At 41.9% G+C, this 21231-nt stretch overlaps 1 protein-coding gene across 2 annotated transcripts; it reads right to left on the bottom strand.

Annotated features, from left to right (window-relative positions):
* Positions 1 to 5009: 5009 nt before the first annotated feature.
* On the bottom strand, positions 5010 to 19700 carry LOC311238966 (DET1- and DDB1-associated protein 1-like). 2 transcript variants are annotated; one of them, XM_084327175.1, is made up of 5 exons: positions 19412 to 19700; positions 17033 to 17116; positions 15056 to 15107; positions 12580 to 12641; positions 5010 to 8200 (listed from the first exon to the last, which is right to left on the bottom strand). In XM_084327175.1, exons 1-5 carry the CDS (start codon positions 19418 to 19420, stop codon positions 8096 to 8098), a joined length of 312 nt encoding a protein of 103 aa, XP_084183301.1. In that variant the 5' UTR covers positions 19421 to 19700; the 3' UTR covers positions 5010 to 8095. The 2 variants fall into 2 exon arrangements, with proteins under 2 accessions (XP_084183301.1, XP_084183302.1); XM_084327176.1 differs by having other exon boundaries at positions 17033 to 17113.
* Positions 19701 to 21231: the final 1531 nt, after the last annotated feature.

Raw genomic sequence — 21231 nt, 5'->3', positions numbered from 1 at the left:
AACGGTATAGTAAGTGTGTAATTCCTTGAATGAGGCTTGACTAACCTGTAACCAAGGTTGAAATACTGCATGACTTGTGGCTCTGTAGCCGGTCTCCGATAGCATCTTAGCACGGCGGGAAAATCGTCTTTCATTTATTTTGTTTTATGTATTTATTTTCCATGAATTTAACCAGTAAGTCCTGTTTACAGAGAGAGAGAGAGAGAGAGAGAGAGAGAGAGAGAGGTTAAATCTAAGGGTGGATCTTTGTTCCAACTCCAGTTTTTTTAAGAACAAATGATGATTGATATTTACAGGATTTCCATTTAGGCTGTTGACTAAATGGAAAAGCATCATGACCAATAAAGCACTTTACATTTAATTGATCTGAATAGAAAGGGGAGAAATATGGCCTTAGTGTTCAGATGTTTTTGTGAAACCCAGGCTTTGATAATCAGGCCTGAAAGCCCACTTATCCATGGATCTCCACTGCAGCGGTTCACCCGACACCATGTGTTTTTCATCTTAACCCTTTCACTACCACACTACAGAAGGTTAACCCTTTCACTACCACACTACAGAAGGTTAACCTTATGACATGTGGTAGTGAAAGGGTTAATGCCGGTCTTTCAATGCATGTCCAGTCAGCGCCTGCATGCATCACAACGTCAATTGCTCTATCTCAAGCCCTGCCCTCTTTTCTTGATCTGTTGCTTGTGAAAAGAGGGCAGGGCTTGAGATGGGTCAATTCCATGTCTCTCTTTTCAGTTCATCGTCGAAGCACTTTCAAAGCCATCGAATTCCTCCGCAATATAGCTCAGATTATTATATTATATTCACTGTGACCATGAGAAAATTATATTCTATTTTTCTTAGCTTTGATTTTCTATGACTTATTTTATTACATGAAGTAGTGAATGTACCTCAATGATGCAAATAAAAAAATCTCACTTGAATAAACATACATAGTACATCATCATCATCATGGGACCATGACATGTGTTGGATTTTTTTTCACTTTAAACACTTCAAACCTCTAAGCAAAAGAGCCCCGCTTGGTATTGCACTCTGTTTTTTGTTTGTTTTGGTCTGACATGTGGGTTGTGGTTTAACCCACCTCACACCTCAGAGCCTGAGGTGTGGCCAGCAGTAGCAACCCCTCCTCCTATACCCACCGAAATCCAACCCACACATCAGACCAAACACCAAGAGGGGTCGCTGCCTAGAGGTCGCTGTTTGACAACATTACAGATTCCACCTTTAATGAGTCCATTTTACAGGGATGCGATTAGGACAAGCCTGAAATAGCCTGATGGGAAAATGGCAACCCCTTAATACCCAGTAGTAGAAATCAATTGCAGCGCTCTGTTCAAAAACACTTAATACCTAGTAATATAAATCAACTGGAGTGCTCAAGTTCAAGTTCTTTAATAGTTGTCATACAGAAGTACAGAATACTTTCATACAAAATGCTTCTTACTGTTACGCTCCAGAGACTGTGCTAGACAAGATAGTATCAAATAACATAATAACATAATATAGCATGAATTTAGAAGAAAATGAGGTCACAGTTGCTCTGTTCAAAAAAAGTTAATACCCAGTAATATAAATCAACTGGACTGCTCTGTTCAAAAACACTTAATACCCAGTAATATAAATCAACTGGACTGCTCTGTTCAAAAACACTTAATACCCAGTAATATAAATCAACTGGACTGCTCTGTTCAAAAAGATTTATCCTGAAAATTGTATTTTACATTTATCATGCCAGATTCAATACATGTATTTTCTTGCTACACACACCTGTGTGTTGCTCCATATAACCACAGTCTACTACTGGTGGCCACTGAGCACCCCCACCGGAACAGTAGGCCTAAGTAGTTAAGTGCCTCAAGGGCACATCAAATGTAGTTATTGAACAGAGGGGAGAGTCATTCATTCTCTTTCCCACCTTGATGATTTCCCCAGGATCGGAACCAGTAACCTTTCAGCCACAAGCCGGCTTTTCTAATATTTAGGCTATCACCTCTCCCGCTATATCCCACTTGGATCAGCCCCATGGCTTGACAGTAGAACATGACTGGTTGTACCAGGCAGCTCCCAGGAGTGAAGGTGTGGAACTTTGTGAGTGTGTCATTTAGCAGGGAGTTGCTGAAATAGAGCTCTACTCACTAAAACCTCTGCATAAATAAAGGTTAACTTAAAACATGTAGGTACATTATATTCAAAGTATAGTAAATGTGTATTAGGTATATACAAAGTATTCTGTACAAAGACACAGGATAATAACTTTATTGGGAAAAGGTATTGAAACTCACTGAACCATAGAAAGACCTTACAAGAATATCTCTGTATGACCATATCTTTCATCTAACATCAATCAAAAACTTTCTTACGTGATAATGACTTATATAAGCTGTTTTGCAATCTATTCAAATAAAGATCTGAAACTGACCACAGTCACACAATTCAATCAAAGCAAACCATTCATCCAGTTACACAGTAGGCTGGGAAAACTGAATGTCGAGTGAGTTGAATTTATAAAAATATTCTTCTACCAGTGAACATAAATCGTATAATATATAATATCACTGCATGTACATTGTGATCAGCCATGCCAAAAATCAGAACACATGCCCCAAGTCGAAATAACTCTTGAAAATCTTTCAAATACTTGCCGTTTGCACAAACAAACTATTCAATAAAAGTCAAAGTTGCCTAACCCTCAAATTACAGATGAGGCCTCAACAAACAAATTAAAGTGATGTGACAAGAACACCAGCAAATAATGGAAGAAGCCATAAAACAGGAATCTCCCTTAAAAATAATTGTAGGCTTCTTATGTATCTACAAGACTAAAGTTAAGCCGGACTGGATACATGCCTGTTCAAGACTCACATGTGTGTTTCAACAATGAGGAGTCAAGACTCACATGTGTGTTTCAACAATGAGGAGTCAAGACTCACATGTGTTTCAACAATGAGGAGTCAAGACTCACATGTGTGTTTCAACAATGAGGAGTCAAGACTCACATGTGTGTTTCAACAATGAGGAGTCAAGACTCATTCAGGAGCCAGTGAGTCAGTAACCGGTATAGCCTTGGACCGTACAGGTCCGGTCAAAAATGAAATAAAACTATTAATTCAAACATTTAAAAACGTCCCTGGTTGTTTGTAATTCGTTACAACTGACCCTGCTGTCACTCACATCTCAAATACAAAATGTTTGAGCAGATGTATGAACTAGTTTGATTTAAGTAGATGACTATGTGAATGACTCGGGCAAGACCAAATCAGAGGGTAGGCTACTGGACTTACCAAGCAAGTCCTTGATGCAAAATTACCAGACAAATGGTCAGAACAAGCCAACCACACATCCGTTACTTTACATATATACACGGACATTATGGACAATTTTTATAAATACAAGTAGCAGCAGAGGAAAGAGAATAAAATAAGAGACAATCCATGTGTTTTACTAGTGCTGTCAATAGATTTAAAAAAAAAATTAACTAATTAATCTCACAATTTTCGGTAATTAATGTAGATTAAAAATAGCATTTTTCTACTTAAGACCGAAGCTTGTAACAGATATTTACTTGAGTAAAATCATAGAATTAATGTAAAATCAACACAAGGAAAGTATATTTCGATTCAAAGACTATTTGCTTTCTTTGAATAGTTTCTCTCCTGTGAAATACAAATGTTCAACAAAACCATCAACATTGACTCAGCTAGACCCCTTTCTTATATCCGCGGCGCTAATATTGAGTATGCAGTAGGAGCAGCTTAATGAAGCATAGCTGTAGTAGCAGCTGTCTGAAGCAGTGAAGTAGCAATAGCTGTGTGACGCATTGGAATCGTTTTAGTCACCAGCCGCCACTGGTATGAATGCTAGGTGTTACTAGTTAATGTGACTAGATAAGACACATTAAGAGTGTTGTGATGACTAGATACACATTAGGAGTGTTGCGATGACTAGATAAGACACATTAAGAGTGTTGCAATGACTAGATAATACACATTAACTTAAGAGTTGTGAGGCCAAAAGAACAAGAAGCCCCAAACAAACTAAACAGGTCTGGTGTTCAGAGGAGAAATGAGAGAGCAGCCCAGAGGCTACATGCCACATGGGCTTTATAGGCCAGACTACAGGTGTATTCAAGTCGACACAGCTCCTGCTGCAAGTCTCCACCTGGAAATCATGCAGCATAGGAATATGAAACACAGAACAGGCACCAGGCAAAGCACAAACTTGAGGGGCAGTTCAAATGCTTGTTTTAAAAGTTGTAGAGACACTTGTGATAAACTGAATGTGCGGTTTTGTGAATGGATTGTGGAGAGACGAGTCACGGTCAGTGGTTCTTAAAGGAGACTGTTACCACCCAACGCCCTGGAGCAACCTCCACTCTAAAACCCCAGAGCAACCTCCACCTCAAAACCCCAGAGCAACCTCCACCTCAAAACCCCAGAGCAACCTCTACCTCAAAACCCCAGAGCAACCTCTACCTCAAAGCCACAGAGCAACCTCCACTCTAAATCCCAAGAGCAACCTCCACCTCAAAACCCCAGAGCAACCTCCACCTCAAAACCCCAGAGCAACCTCTACCTCAAAGCCACAGAGCAACCTCCACTCTAAATCCCAAGAGCAACCTCCACCTCAAAACCCCAGAGCAACCTCCACCTCAAAACCCCAGAGCAACCTTCACTCTAAATCCCCAGAGCAACCTCCACCTCAAAACCCCAGAGCAACCTCCACCTCAAAACCCCAGAGCAACCTCCACCTCAAAACCCCAGAGCAACCTCCACCTCAAAACTACAGAGCAACATCCACTCTAAATCCCCAGAGCAACCTCCACCTCAAAACTACAGAGCAACATCCACTCTAAATCCCCAGAGCAACCTCCACCTAATAAACCCAGAGCAACCTCCACCTCAAAACCCCAGAGAAAACTCTACATTAAATCCACAGAGCAACCTCCACCCTAAAGCCCCAGAGCAACCTCCACCTCAAAGCCCCAGAGCAACCTCCACCCTAAAGCCCCAGAGCAACCTCCACCCTAAAGCCCCAGAGCAACCTCCACCTCAAAGCCCCAGAGCAACCTCCACCCTAAAGCCCCAGAGCAACCTCCACCCTAAAGCCCCAGAGCAACCTCCACCTCAAAGCCACAGAGCAACCTCCACCCTAAAGCCCCAGAGCAACCTCCACCTCAAAGCCACAGAGCAACCTCCACCCTAAAGCCCCAGAGCAACCTCCACCTCAAAGCCAGAGCAACCTCCACCTCAAAACCCCAGAGAAAACTCTACATTAAATCCACAGAGCAACCTCCACCTCAAAACCCCAGCAAAACCTCAACTCTAAAACCCCAGAGCAACCTCCACCTAAAAACCACAGAGCAACATCCACCTCAAAACCCCAGAGAAAACTCCACTTGACAAAAACTGAACTTGACCATAGGTACCAGCGTACTATTACTTTTAATAAAGATTTTAACTTTAGGCTGCTGATATAGTGCCACTATCAGGATTATTGGCCCCATATTTGAGGATGCCTAGTGTGACAAAGGATTTAGGTTGCTCTGGAATGACAGTTTATGAGTTGCACATGCTTTTAGCAGAGAAAAAGAATAAGAAGAATCCTAACAAAAACAACTTCCTGTGCTTGGACACCTAATAATCCATTTTCACCATTAGAGATCTAAAGCTCCTTCTGTGTCAAACATTTTGAATTTAACATCTTAATATCTGTTCATGTTTGTTATAGTATCAGATTTTTGTCATCAGAGAAATTATACCGACACCCTAGTTTAGCCTGGTATCGATGCATGCCTAGGGAAAATGCATTAAGTATAGTAAATGTCATTATACAATTATATTGTCATCACCAGCTAGTTTAACACATCCTCACAGTAAGCTATTTTATACGATAGCACTCAAAACACTGAGCATTGAGTCTAATATTGCTACAAAATTAGTAGTTTAGCAGCACTGTACACGAAAATAAAGCTTTGCATCATGGGTTAACCTTAATGTCTCGAATAGGACATGCTAAATGCATTTTACCATCTTAAAAAATGTCTGATGTTTGCTTAGTTCTGAAATACTATTCCATACAAGCTGATGCCATCTTTTGGTGGACATTGTGTTTTGGAATGAAACTCATTCATTTCTGGAACAGTAAACCCAGCTGAGCAGCACAGGACATTATCAACAAAACACTACTTCCGTTTAAGGCAATATCATTTATCACTCAAGGAGAGAACATGAAATTTGTTCCAGGATCTCCCGACTTTTTTCTTTCTTTTTATCACAATAGTCTGTAGTAAATAAACCTGAGCTCCTGATTCAATCGAAGACGTTGACACAATGACATACAGCCTTTCTCTTACTGCAATAACGATTACATGCTGGGTGATATAGAGCGGTCGCCACCTGTTGGCCAAGCTGCAAATTTAAAAACATCACAGTCTTCTAAAATGTAATGATCAGAATTATTTTTCATCTCTATTCAAGGCCAGCTAACTACCAGCTTTGAAGCTTGGCAAACAAATGAACCCTCGCACTGAAGAACCATATAACTTTAATCAACATCTACGGTCTTAACTATGAATGAACCACAACACTCCAACTTACCATCTTTAGATACTAAAGTTTGAAAACATTGTTCAGCTGAAAACTCATTAACAGAGTTATATGGTTCTTCGTCTGAGATATTCGTATTGATGGAGTTCTATGGTTCTTCGTCTGAGATACTTGTATTGATGGAGTTCTATGGTTCTTCGTCTGAGATACTCGTATTGATGGAGTTCTATGGTTCTTCGTCTGAGATACTCGTATTGATGGAGTTCTATGGTTCTTCGTCTGAGGTACTCATACTGACGGCTCTTTTAGGTCCACTTACTAACACATGTCACCACATACAGGACAAAACTAACAGCTCCTATTTCAACAGAGACCACATTAAGATGGCATGCAACTTAAAACAATTACATGGACTCAAACTTAAAAACATGCATAGCAGAGTGCCCATATTAATTATTTTGCCAGCAAAAACCAACAGAGGAGCACTGGAAGTACTCCCTATGTTTAAAAACATGTTTTGAGTAGCGATGGATGCAAGCCTAATGGAGACAACCGAGGAGGTAGGCTGACGTTGTGTTATGTTGAATACCCAACAAGCCAAGTCTGAACTTTGAAGAAATCTGGAGGGAAGACCTTGAGGGAAGACCTTGATAGCCCCCCCACCCCCCAGGAATGTAGTCGGGAGTTGGTGAATAGCAAGGACACACAGTGTCACAGATGCAAAGCATTCATCATAGATTGATCTGGTCTTGCATGCATGTGAGAACGCCACTAGAGGCAGAATGGCTGAGTGTGAGTGAAGAACTTACTGAATGAATGAATGAATGAATGAATGAATGAATGAATGAATGACATTGCCGGTTATAGAGATGCTTCGCATCTAAAAGATAAATAAATAAATAATTGAACCCTTGAGATGTTGAGAAACATACAAATCCCTGCAGTCCGTAAATCTTGGTCAGTGAAATGCAGTTTGTTGTCATGTACACCAGAACATTGGATTTGAAATGGAACCATCAGAACATTGGATTTGTATTGGAACCATCAGAACATTGGATTTGAATTGGAACCATGGCTGTATTGTATGGTTCTTCATCTCAAGTATTCAATTATGGAAAACAACGTAATCATTTGAAATTAATGTAAGAGTGGCATCCAGAAAGTATGGATTTTCTTGGAAAATCACAAAAAAAAAATTTAAAACACCCCTGCTTTAAAATCCTATTTCAAACACAAACATTAACACAGAAGAAAAAGAAATTTTAAATAAAAACAGAGAAGAAGGTTTTCAAAGCCATCGTATTTCCTCTGCAATCCCTAAATGTATATGGAGTTATGGCAGCAGTGGTCATTGCTGTCTGAGAAAAAAACATTCTCTCTGTGCTTCAGGCTGAGGGCGTTCCGTTTTGAGCAAGTGTGTGTATGTACTACTGTATACCTGCAATTTGTGTGTGTGTGAGAGAGAATCGGTGAGAGTGTTGAATATGCATGTCAGTCAGTCTGTGTAGGGCGGGGCTTGGCCGACACACGGTGCTCTACGAGTCCTCGTTTAGCTCCCGGCTGTCCCTCCGGGCCACTTTCCTCGGGGGCGCGGCGTTCTCCCCGTCCGTCAGCTCCTGTTCCCGCTTTTTGGCTGCATTCTGACAAAACACACACACACACAGAGAGAGACAGAGAGAGACAGAGAGAGACAGAGAGACAGAGAGACAGAGAGACAGAGAGAGAGAGAGAGAGAGAGAGAGAGAGATTTTTTTGATTTTATAAAAAAAACTTTATTCTTTACTAAAAACACTCAAGATGCAACATAAACTTTCAACATCAAAATACTCGACAACTCAAACAACAAAAAACAAAACAAACAAACAAACAAAACAAAGAAACACAAAAAAAAAAAAATATCACAACAAACAAATCAATTAGGGACAACACTGCTTAAACTGAACCAAATTGTCACTTAGAACTTTTCCCCCATATGGAGGAAAAAAAAAAAAAACTCTAATCGATCCAAAAGTCTGGGTGTATCAACGAGAGACACACCGGAGAGGCACTGCAGAAACAATAGTCCTGATAAGAGCGTCTCTGTCTTCACCTTTCCCCTTTTGGTACAACACAACAGGCCTTTGTGCGTGTCTGACAGACTCCAGTCAACACCCATCTCGTGGATAAAACGGGCCACTTCGACAGCCGACCCTCCTCCTCCATCCTTATCACGTAAGCTCCTACCGTCCACCCGTCGTATATCATATGGCCTTGATGATGTCAGGGGCCGAAACCAGAGCAGGGGGACCGAGACGCACTCTGGACCGACATCCTCAGTAGGCAGTTTGTAACCCTCGCCTCCCCGTCCGAGGCCGCCTTTTCCTTCCCGGTCCAGAAGCCGCTCCAACCTCACCTCCCACACTCCCGTGCGGAGACTGGCAGCCCCCAGTGACTTCCCATCGAGCAGTCCGAGTCGCGGGCTCACAACCCTGATGAAGCCCATTCCAACCATAAGGTAGAAAAAAGCCAGCAAAGTCCGCTTTTCCATCACCCTCCGAGGCTGAGCCAGTAAAATGTCTATACCGCCGTAGAACGTGTCGAGCCCCACAGTCATACCTTCCAACCCTTGAACAAGGTAACGATGCCGGTAACATAAAAGGACGGCAGAGACAACATCCCCCATGACAACTTTGAAGAAAGGCTTGCCGAAGGAGTCTGACGTGGCCGTCCCATTGGGCATGAAAACGATACGCCCCGCTCCTGTCTCTGAATCCACCATACTCCCAGTTTTCACACAGTTCCACAAATGCATACGAGTACATGAGATGATCAACCAAAGTCTCAGCCTCCAGGCCTCAGCATCAGGACACCATGAAACGTCCAGTCCTAAGTGACAACACACCAGTCTCGTCAATACAAAAACTCTCATATGGAAGAAAACAAAAAGTGAAACAAGAAAACCAAACAAACACAAAAAAAAACACTACACTGATTCCACTCCGTCCCCCACCATACCGGGGCCCTTCAGTACTTTTTGCACAACCTTCCTCAACCTGTATAAATCTGTGTCAACAAAACGACCTTCTCCTTTAAACCTCATATGTTTCTTCGCATTCAAAACAAACAAATCCATATCTGAAAAAAAAATGTCCACCTCCACTCCCTTCCTGTTCTTTGTCACCTGTAAAAACAGTTTCATCGCACCCAAAGAATAGGCAGCACCCTCTGAAGAATCATCGCTCCCATATTCCTCACTGTCATCAAAATACATCCCTTGTGTACCCTGTGTGCTGCCGATTTCTTCCGACACACCTGGCTTCTTAGCTCGTGATCTTGACAACCCAATTACTCCACCCTTTCTCTTCTGCCTAAACAGCTCTACCCCCCCGTCCCCCTCTTCCATATCAATATCCTCCACTCCCTCCACCCTGACCCCCACAACTGAGTCCTCTGACCCTGCTCCCTCAATAGCTACAGCCCCCCCAGGCACACTCCCCTCATCCGAAAAACTCCCTGCCACCACCCCCCCCCCCCTCATCTTCATCCCCTTTTCCTGTCCCTTGCGTCTCAACAGAACCACCCTCCACCTCCGCAATCCTTCCTGCCACGACCCCCCCCCCCCCCCCCCCCTCATTTCCATCCCCAGCAACTTTCCGCAGTACATCAACAGGACCACTTGCCCCATATATTACAACAGGTCCCCTTGCCACCTCTGCAATCCCTCCTTCCACGACCCCCCCCCTCATTTTTATCCCCAGCATCTGGCCTCTGTTCTTCAACCGGTCCATCTGTCCCACCAACGTCAACAATTCCACCCCTCACCTGGCTATCCAACACATCTTGGTTTACACTAGCTCCTACTACTACCACCCCCCCCCCCCCCCCCCACCATACCATCTCCACCAGTCTTTCCCTGTGTTACAATCCCCGCCGAAAACACCCCCTCCATTCCCTTATCACCTCCATCTGGTACTAAAACCTTCTCAGAAACCTCCCCACCACCCCTCATCCCCTGCCCCCTCCCCCCCTCGATTCCCACCCCAAGCAGTTCCTCCTTTCGGCCTCGCACTTTCCCCATCATTTCCCCCCCTGCTCGGCCCCTCCCCAGGGCACGCTTGTCTCTGATGCCCCTCCTTTCCACACCCAAAACAGCGCATGTTTTGTGTTGTTGCAAAGATAATGTACTCAAACCCGTCTATTACTACTTTAAAATTAAGATCTAACTCATCATCACGTCTGTTCATTACAATGAACGTCTGCCTCCGGTGAGAAACCACATGCTTCAGTTCCGGTGCTCTGAAACCTGAAGACATTTTTTTCAAAGGAGCCACCACTTTACCAAACCTTGCGAGTTCCCTCAATATCAGATCATCGCTCACCAACGGAGGAACGTTTGCCAATGACACCTTTTTTGCCGGAGTTGTGAGCGGCAACACAGATACAAAAGTACCATGTATGACTAAACCGTCCGTTACCAGTTGAGTAACCTTAGTCAAATCATCCAGAAATATTATAATCCCCCCATTCATACGGGCCGCTGACTTAACGGCCGCAGCTCCCACTTTCCCCGCTACCGCTAGACTACAGTCTTCCACTGAACACGGAAAAGACGGCGCGACCTTAAACCCATGTTTCCTAGTCAATTTCGCGAAATCCATGCTGCCGCGACAGCAGTCAGCTGCCAAAGCGAACACTGACAACGCTATTAGCCCACCATTAACACACAACCAGTCGAATTAAAACCCAGTCTAATTCACGATTTTGACAAACAAACACAAAGATAGGAAAAGTATAGAAAAGACTCACACGTTCCGCTCAGCAGCACCCACTCAAAACCACCCGCTCCACCATGCGCACAGACAGACAGACAGACAGACAGACAGACAGACAGACAGACAGACAGACAGACAGACAGAGAGAGAGAGAGAGAGAGAGAGAGGCTTCATTCGAGACCACAGATGGTGTTGTAGCTGCCATCATGCACAAGAGACGTACAGACCATAGACGTATATAAAGGCTATATGACTCACCGTGCTGCTGGCCAATGGAGACCGATGTTGCCACATGGTGGCCATCTTGCCACAGGCAGCACGGCCACTCATAACATGAATGTCTATGGTGCATGTACTGTACTATTGAAATAACCATAGCTTGCTCAATTTTCAACCGATTTTTAAACGGTTTTGGTTTGTTATAAACGTCAGAGATCATACTGCATACATATAATGGACTTCCATATGAAAATAATTTCAACATGTCCAAGCACGTTTGTAATAAACCAAACCGTTTGTAAATTGGTTGAAAATGTAGCAAGCTATGTCATCATTGTAAATTAGGGAAACCTCAGTGCTTTCACGAGTATAAATAAAGGTTTGAAATTAAATGAAAACATCCTCGCTGTGTGATGCTATTCGAGTCAGGCGATCTTCTTCTACGGGATGTGTAGGAATTTACTGTTCTCGTGTGTATAATGTATTCCATCATGAGGTTAACTAAGGGCACTTCACATCACTCTTTCCACTGAGTGGCAGTATGTGTAAAGTTCAGTGTTCCAACCACACTTGAATCTCAAATGAGGAAGAGACAGTGTTGTCTTCTTGGTAGAAAACAAGTTTACAGAATTAGCCTCTAATGGCGGCGGTAGTTGTAACAACGCTTTGGTTGTACTGAATAGATAGGAAATCTGCTCATGTCAGATATTAAACACCCCGTGTTCATCACATTGAACTGCATGGTGACATCAAGTGGAATGATATTCCCTCGAAAGATTTCAGATTTCATTCAGTGATTAATTAAGTTATGTTATATCAGTTATGTGCTTGTACGAATTAATTTAGACTATAGCTCCATACCACAATATCACATTTTGATAAAAAAATAAATTATCTCATTGAAATAAGATAAACAATATTCCCCAAGCCCACATAGAACACATTCATGAAATGTCCCTACATTTGCTCTTCAGATAAAAGCCATGAAATGTTGCCCAAACATTTACAAAGTTACATTCACTCAACTTAACATAACAAGCCTTATTTACCTTCTTATCCCACTGTTGATGAAGATATCGCAACAAGATATTTGACTTCTCTGTGACGATGACTGAGGAGAACAACAAACAGTCTGATGAGATTCCAGCAAGACTCAATTAACTCAACCTTTTTAGAATGTAGACAAAAAAATTTAAAGAAATCTATGTTGAATCATTTAATTTGAACCTAATGGATTCTTAAAATCCCAAGATTGATCTTTTAATCTATACTCTACTATGGTAGTGTGAAGATCTTTGCTAAACGTTATTTCTAAAATCACCAGTGTGAGAACTGTGAAGAAGGGCCTTGGTTGGTGATCAATGAGATAGGGTTCTAAACAATCCTGAATCTTCCCTTAAACTCACTAGTTATCTTAGATTAGATTGTTTGCTGTGTTTTGAAAGGAATGTGTTGCTATTGGCCAGAGAGCACAACTGAGGCGGACAGAACAGGGCCCTATTCCCCGTACCTGGTTCAACTAAGTCGATCAAGAGTCCCATTATCCAGATTCAATTAACCCGATGTTTGAATCCGGGATTTTCCTGTTCCTCGAACGCTGATTCAGTCTCATTCATTCGAACCAGACTTGAGACTCAGGATAATTGCGCGCGGCCGCTTCAGTTGAAAAGACAGCAGGTGTCGATAGCAGAAATCCTGATTTCCTAACGGCATTGATTGATTGATTGATTTAAAACTTCATTAACAGATTGCAGAATGGGTACAATGCAGTACGGCTCAATAGCCTCGCCGACAAGTTAAATGCACAATCTATAGGCTAATTTTAAGTCCCTCATTACCCCAATCAATCAGATTATATTTCTTTAAACGTGCCTGCTGGCAGTAGGTTTATGGATTGAATAATCAAATGAGATCTTGCTAGCGAAAATAATTAGTTCAACTCTTTCAGAATTAGGATACGGCTCTCTTATCCATTGATGGATGTATGGTGGATGTTTTATTTGTCTGGCACCATGGTGTGATGGATGGTCCTTATGTCTCTCACGCGGACGACCCGCGTTCGAATCCCCGTCTTTTCTAATTTATTTTCTTCTTTTTGCAATGTAAATGCTTCAATTTGGTGCACTTTGAGAGCTATATAAAGAATGACATCCTCAATGCATGTAGATTTATAATATTTTTACTTAAAACTAGGCTACTTTTGCGTATAGTCTTAATATTATATTCCAAAAAAATTATATTGGAAACGCGGGGTTTCGAACTAGGGTCGTCCGCTTGACAGGAGTGAGCACTAGCCGTTGCACCTCTGTGCCAGACGGGATATATCCATCAATACAAGAGACCCGTGTTTCGAATATTTTTCTTTTGAATGAAGTTTTATCTCTTTATTCTCAAATGCATTAATGTAACGTCAACGGCTCATTCAATTGCTCAAATCCGTCAAACAGCGCATCTCATTCTCATCAGACATTTTAATCCCAGTTACAATATCACAATAACGTGTGAGTGATGATACAATTCAACAATCCTCAGATTCCTCGTAATTCATAATCCACAAAGACCACAATCCACGCATAGACACTTCAATTGTATGCTTGAATGAAACACAATCCGGGCGCTCCGTTAGGCAAATCTACAGCGGAGAATATATGAAACTAATCAGAGCCAAGCGGCCGATAGGTTTCATTCATTAAAAATATCCCCGCGGGATTCACATTTGCAATGCGCCGTTATTAAAATAACCACATGCAGCGTGTATCGCGACTCCGAGCGCCGTATATGACGTGCATTATTTTATTTAGGACAAAGTAAATCTATAGGCTGAATATGATTTATTATCAGCATTTAGTTCTATTATTATACATTTCAAAAGCCCCCTCTAGGAAAACGAAGCACAAAAACATAATTCAGAATGGTATAATGGGATCTAGACTGAGAAATATTTCAGGAAGCGAGCTGGCATTTCTTTGCGAGGGCGTGGCCACGCAGGTTATCCAGCTAACTGAACTTAACCCTGCTCCGGACCAGGTTCAAACTTTCTGATCTGTTACCATGGTGATTTAGAAAATCCGACTTCGGGGAACAGAAAGGTCTGGCTTAAGTCAAGCTATGCTGGAAATTATCCGGCTAACTCAGTTAGCCAGGTACGGGGAACGGGGCCAAGAACTGATAACAAAAAGTAAACAACTTGGCTGTTATCACAGAAATAAGGATTTAACGGGGGGAGGCTTTTCCAATTTCTGTACAGGGGTAGAGTAGGTAAAACACTGGAAAAGCATGATATTATTGTTCCACTGGGACTTGTTTACCAGATCCAGTAATAAGATGCCAAGTTATAAAAATGATATATTTCTCATATATCAAAACAGAGCAACCATTGTCATGAAAAGTGGGCATTCTGGACCATGGAGAAAATCAATAAAAAGAGAATTTAAAAAAAAGAAAAGTGGGCAGTCTAAACATCTTGTAAAACGGTCTCTACTGGACAAGCAAGGAGCCATTTGTGGGTGTAGTAAAGTGACTTACTCTGTTCAGAGGGGAACTCCCTGGTTGGAAGATACACAGTCGGCCGACGGTTCTAAAACAAGACAGAGCAGAGACGCAAACCAAACATCAATGTTTACCATCATGTGAACACTCCCACAAAATAACTAAACACTTTCCTGCCTGTACATCACAGCTGCCTCTACGCCTGTACATCACAGCTATATGCCTGTACATCACAGCTGCCTCTATGCCTGTACATCACAGCTATATGCCTGTACATCACAGCTATATGCCTGTAGATCACAGCTATATGCCTGTACATCACAGCTATATGCCTGTACATCACAGCTGCCTCTACGCCTGTACATCACAGCTATATGCCTGTACATCACAGCTGCCTCTACGCCTGTACATCACAGCTATATGCCTGTACATCACAGCTGCCTCTATGCCTGTACATGACAGCTATATGCCTGTACATCACAGCTATATGCCTGTAGATCACAGCTATATGCCTGTACATCACAGCTATATGCCTGTAGATCACAGCTGCCTCTATGCCTGTACATCACAGCTATATGCCTGTACATCACAGCTGCCTCTACGCCTGTACATCACAGCTGCCTCTATGCCTGTACATCACAGCTGCCTCTATGCCTGTATATCACAGCTGCCTATATGCCTGTATATCACAGCTATATGCCTGTACATCACAGCTATATGCCTGTACATCACAGCTGCCTCTATGCCTGTACATCACAGCTATGTGCCTGTACATCACAGCTGCCTCTATGCCTGTAGATCACAGCTGCCTCTATGCCTGTACATCACAGCTATATGCCTGTACATCACAGCTGCCTCTATGCCTGTACATCACAGCTGCCTCTATGCCTGTACATCACAGCTGCCTCTATGCCTGTACATCACAGCTGCCTCTATGCCTGTACATCACAGCTGCCTCTACGCCTGTACATCACAGCTGCCTCTATGCCTGTACATCACAGCTGCCTCTATGCCTGTATATCACAGCTGCCTATATATCACAGCTATATGCCTGTACATCACAGCTGCCTCTATGCCTGTACATCACAGCTATATGCCTGTACATCACAGCTGCCTCTATGCCTGTACATCACAGCTATATGCCTGTACATCACAGCTGCCTCTATGCCTGTACATCACAGCTGCCTCTATGCCTGTATATCACAGCTGCCTATATGCCTGTATATCACAGCTATATGCCTGTACATCACAGCTATATGCCTGTACATCACAGCTGCCTCTATGCCTGTATATCACAGCTATATGCCTGTACATCACAGCTGCCTCTATGCCTGTATATCACAGCTGCCTATATGCCTGTATATCACAGCAATATGCCTGTACATCACAGCTGCCTCTACGCCTGTACATCACATCTGCCTCTACGCCTGTACATCACAGCTCTGTCCCTGGTGCCTCATTATCACTAACAAAGTGGACCTCTGGGACTAAATGGTAATAACTTTCAATTGCTTTTTGCTGTGTTAATTGCTGTTTCCATGGACACAGTGAATAAACATGGCTGCACAGACGCCATGAAATTGTATTATTGTATAATTAATTAAGTAAATAATTTTTCGGTTCTCATTAGTGAAGTATTCTAAAAGAATTTAAGATATATAGGGGGAACAATTAATATAATATTATTTATTTAAAATGATATGAGGAAACAATATGAGTATAAGAAGGCAGTTAGTTGACTTCATCTTTTGGCAGAGATGTTTGACAGTGGAACGTCATCCAACTTTCTGCGTAGAAGTGTGGTAAAGACCTTTTCATGACAACATAAACATTCTAAATGGGCCCATGTGTATTTCCTGTCGCAGTGTTTAAGCAAATAGAACTGTTGGCAGGAAATACACTAGAGCCCCAAGGTGCTCCCCTAGCAACAGAATTCTCCTGAAAAGGTCTGGGTATATACTGTATGTCCAAAAGCATGCAACAATGTTTGGAAATACTAAAAAAAATACTTACTGATGCTTTACACACAGAGTCTGCATGGAATCTGCTGAAGTTGCTCTTGTTGTAGACAGGTAGTCCTTTCAGGAAATCTGCCTGCTGATGAGACAGACATATATCATATATCACTAGGGGTGTAACGGTACACAAAAACCACGGTTCGTTACGTACCTCGGTTTTCAAGTCACGGTTCAGTACAGGTTTTCGTTACAGTGGCCGAAAGTTTTGCTTTCCATGTTCCACTCAGGGGTGATGTAGTGTGCAGTAACTAATTGTACTTGTATGGCCGTCAACGAATATTCTATATCGAAATTAATTAAGAGTTTTGAATTCAATTCTGCATGCAAAAAAAAGTTCTGCATGTGCGTTCGTTAGTGGTTAACGTACCGTTGTATTCGTTCGGTACACAGCCGTACAGAACCTTAGGTCCAGTACTGAAACGGTTCGGTACGGATATGTGTACCTTTACACCCCTATATATATCACACAACATAAAACCAAAATATGGACAGAGAACACTCCTCCTGGGGGAGATGACAGATTGTGTAGGATGTAGGCTTGATTCCCATCATATCTCTAATCCCTCTACCTTTTGTATGCCCTATATTTTTGTGGGAAAGTTGCCCTAGTATCAGCTCTGGGAACATGTGATGTTTTACCTCATAGAATTCTAGAAAGCATGCTTAATTTTCTTTCCAACAGTTGTAATCACTCAAGAGGCAGTAAGGGAAGTAGTTGGTTAGGTCAATTAACCTCTCTCCATTTTATGTTCACAGTGAGACTGGGACAAGTTTGACACAGACACACACGAGAGTGCAAGCTGGAAGAGCTCTCTGATCATTTGTTTGCCAATACAAGTCTCATATGAGTTAAAGTGATCTGTGTATGCTATGCTTATACATTAAATACCAGTTCTAAATTGTCTCTGTGTGTATACCAAGTTGGACCGAACCCAGGGGGTAGCACCCGATCTGGCTACAGTCTCATTTTCCTTCCTTGCAGTCCCCTTCACTGGACCTACTGGACGAATGGCAAACTTGGATATGTGAAATGTGACCCAAGTGTGTGTGATTGACAGCCACTGAAGTGCCTACTGTAATGATACATATTCAAATAACATTACAAGGGGAACACCACCCAAATTAAGAATTCCAATGTTACTTCCATGGCCAAGGAAAGTTCAATCAATATTTGTGACCCTGAGCTACTCTCCCCCAAAGTCAGAAACCAGAGAAGTAAGACTCAAATGTGTGATGTCATCAGGTATAAAGTATCGAGCCGATTGATTGAAAACGTTATTAACAGATTGCAGAATGGGTACAATACAGTACGGCTCAATACACACAATTGTTAAAGGGATGCAGACCAGAGAAAGACTTCCATCTTGTTTACATCAGGGTCCCCCATTTTCAATTCATCATAACATGTTTGACATACATGACACGACATAGACATACAGATATACAGTACTGTTACATCCAGCTGCTCCATAGACTATGAATGGGAGGTTGAATTTGTGGATTCACAAAAATATCGATTTTTCGATACATATCGATTCTGAATATTTAAAACAGTTTCAATACTCATTTCCCGCAATATCGATATTTAATTATTCATAAAAAATATATATATATATATATAAATGTATATAAGGAAGTTGCATTGTTTATTTCAATACTGTAATAGTACAGTAGTCCACACACACGTTCATTCAGTTAAGTTGGAATATGACTGTAATACAAACAGTTCAGTTTGTCAGGTACATGCAACACAGATTACAGTGTTTACTTAATTTCTAAGATTATATCATTTAGTTATTTTTAAATGTGTGATCTAAAGATAAACAAAGGGTTTTAAAAGTGTTATATTTATCTTCTCTTATAGTACCAGAGAGAAGCTGAGGAGAATCAACCAGCAACAAAAGCTAAATTTATAAAATATATATATTATTTATAATTTTTTTTTTTACATTTTAAGATTGAACCATTTCCCCCGTGGTATCGAATATCGATACTTTTCAAGGTATCGTATCGAAGTTCGAAATTCCAGTATTGTGACAAGTTGACAACACTTTTGCCATCTTTCCCAAATCCTTATGACAACTTCAGAATGTAGGCCTAAGTATAACTGTTGCGTGGTGACATTGCAAATGTGAGTATTATTCACTAATATTCTTGGACTGTCTTAGACCATAGGAATAACATGTAACGTTATGCATTATTAAATTGGACGTAGTTCAAATGGTAAATGCCTTGCTTTAACCCCAAGTCAGTTTGAGTTTACTGACGTTAGCTAGTATAGTAATGCAAACACAAGTACGTTGTCAGCTCTAGACCGTGTCAAAACGTGCAAAATGCATCAATTATATACAGTTGACTAAAGCCTGCTGCTCACCTTCTCCATGTTTGTCGTCCAATTCTCGGCCAGGTGCAAGTGAGACAGACTGGGGAGAGGAACGGTGCCAGTGTGTGTGGCTAAACGTTAGCTGGTTAGCCTTGTCGTCGTAGCTAAGCCAGTTTGTTTACTAACTGGACAACTTCTTACGTTCGCGAAAATCCACGATCCAGATACAGACTTGAGTAATATGACTTGAAATGATCACATCGCGCTATTTATTTGACAAGTTAAGCTCGTTGGTGCTAAATAACTCGTCTAAAATGCAAGCTGGCTGGCTGTCTCTCTACTTCACAAACTCCATCTTTGTTGTGTTCATCTGTGTAGGGGCGGTGCCTTTCCTTAGACCTAAATTCCTCATTGGCTGTAGATTTGATGGACAGCTGTAGAAATACAATGGGCGTGTTGATTTAGCAAGTGACTCGTGATTATGAGGCTACCTCTATGAGGAGGGCCTCCACCTTGCATGAAAAAAAGGTTGGTGAATGGTGAGGTGATAGTACCGTATGTAGTTTTTCATTACATTATAGGCCTAAATGTTTTCATGTTAAATGCATGTTTTCATATTGCAAATGTCAAAGGTGCACTACGTAGTTTGGGAGAGACATGTGTTTATATTTGCAGAGCCTGCTATGAATGAATGAATGAAAACTTTATTTAACAGATTGCAGAATGGGTACAATACAGTACGGCTCAATACATACAATTGTTAAGGGGATGCAGACCTGAGAAAGACGTTTGTCTTGTTTCCATCAGGGTCCCCCATTTTCAATTCATATAGACATATATGACATACATGACATACAGATAGTCAGTACTGCTACATCTATACATTTATGACATACCAGATTTGCAAATACAGTACTGTTTGTGATACAGAAGGAGTCAAGAAAAGGGAGTATATACATTTGACGTAGAAACTGTACATTGGAGGTTGGGTGGGGGGGGTTGGGTACATTGGGATATTGACAACCATACTGGGTAATTTACATTGGAGGTGGTTGGGGGGGGGGCGGGGGGCATACTGTATAAACAAGTAACACTGTACATTGAGGGGGGGGGGGAGGAGACACTGTACAAACAAACACAATTGTACATTGAACTATTGACAAAACCATACTAGGTAAATGACTGTACATTGGAGGGGGTTGGAATGATTGGGTTAGGATATTTACAGGGGCCAGTGTTGAATTGCAGTCTCCCGTAGGTGTCCCTTGAGAGAGGTTTTGAAAGTGGGTAGTGATCCACATTCCTTTACAGCTTTGGGTAGGGCGTTCCACATTGATGTGGCATAATTGCGAAACGTGTTTAGTCCCTTATTTGAGCCGAATCTGGGTTTGACATGATTTGTGGAGCTCCCTCTGGTGTTGTGATCGTGGTATTCACTGACCTTTGGGAAGTATTTTGACATGTACATGGGTACCTTGGTCGTGTAGTGTATCTTGTAGACCAGGCCCATTGCAAGTTGTTGTACTCTGTCGTCTACTCTAAGCCATCCTAGGTTGTCGAAGTGGGCAGGGGTGAGGTGGGTTCTAGGAGTAAGGTCAAGCAGTAGTCTGACCAGTTTGTTTTGAGATGTTTGTAATTTTGTTTTTAGCGCCTTTGAGGTGCTTTGGTACCATGAGGTGCAAGCATAGTCGTAGTACCCCTGAATGAGTGCTCCTGCCAGAGTCTTCAGGGTGTTCTTGTTTACCAGAGAGGAGATCCGGTACAAGAATCGAGTTCGTTGGTTGACTTTTTTTATTACATTGGATGCCATTTTGTCACAGGAGAGATTAGCCTCTAGGATGGACCCCAGGTAGGTAATTTCATCTTTCCTT

The sequence above is a fragment of the Notolepis coatsorum genome (genome assembly GCF_963971535.1).
Source record: "Notolepis coatsorum genome assembly, chromosome: 13".
Classification (NCBI taxonomy): Eukaryota; Metazoa; Chordata; class Actinopteri; order Aulopiformes; family Paralepididae; genus Notolepis; species Notolepis coatsorum.
This window is presented reverse-complemented; position numbering and strand designations above follow the sequence as displayed.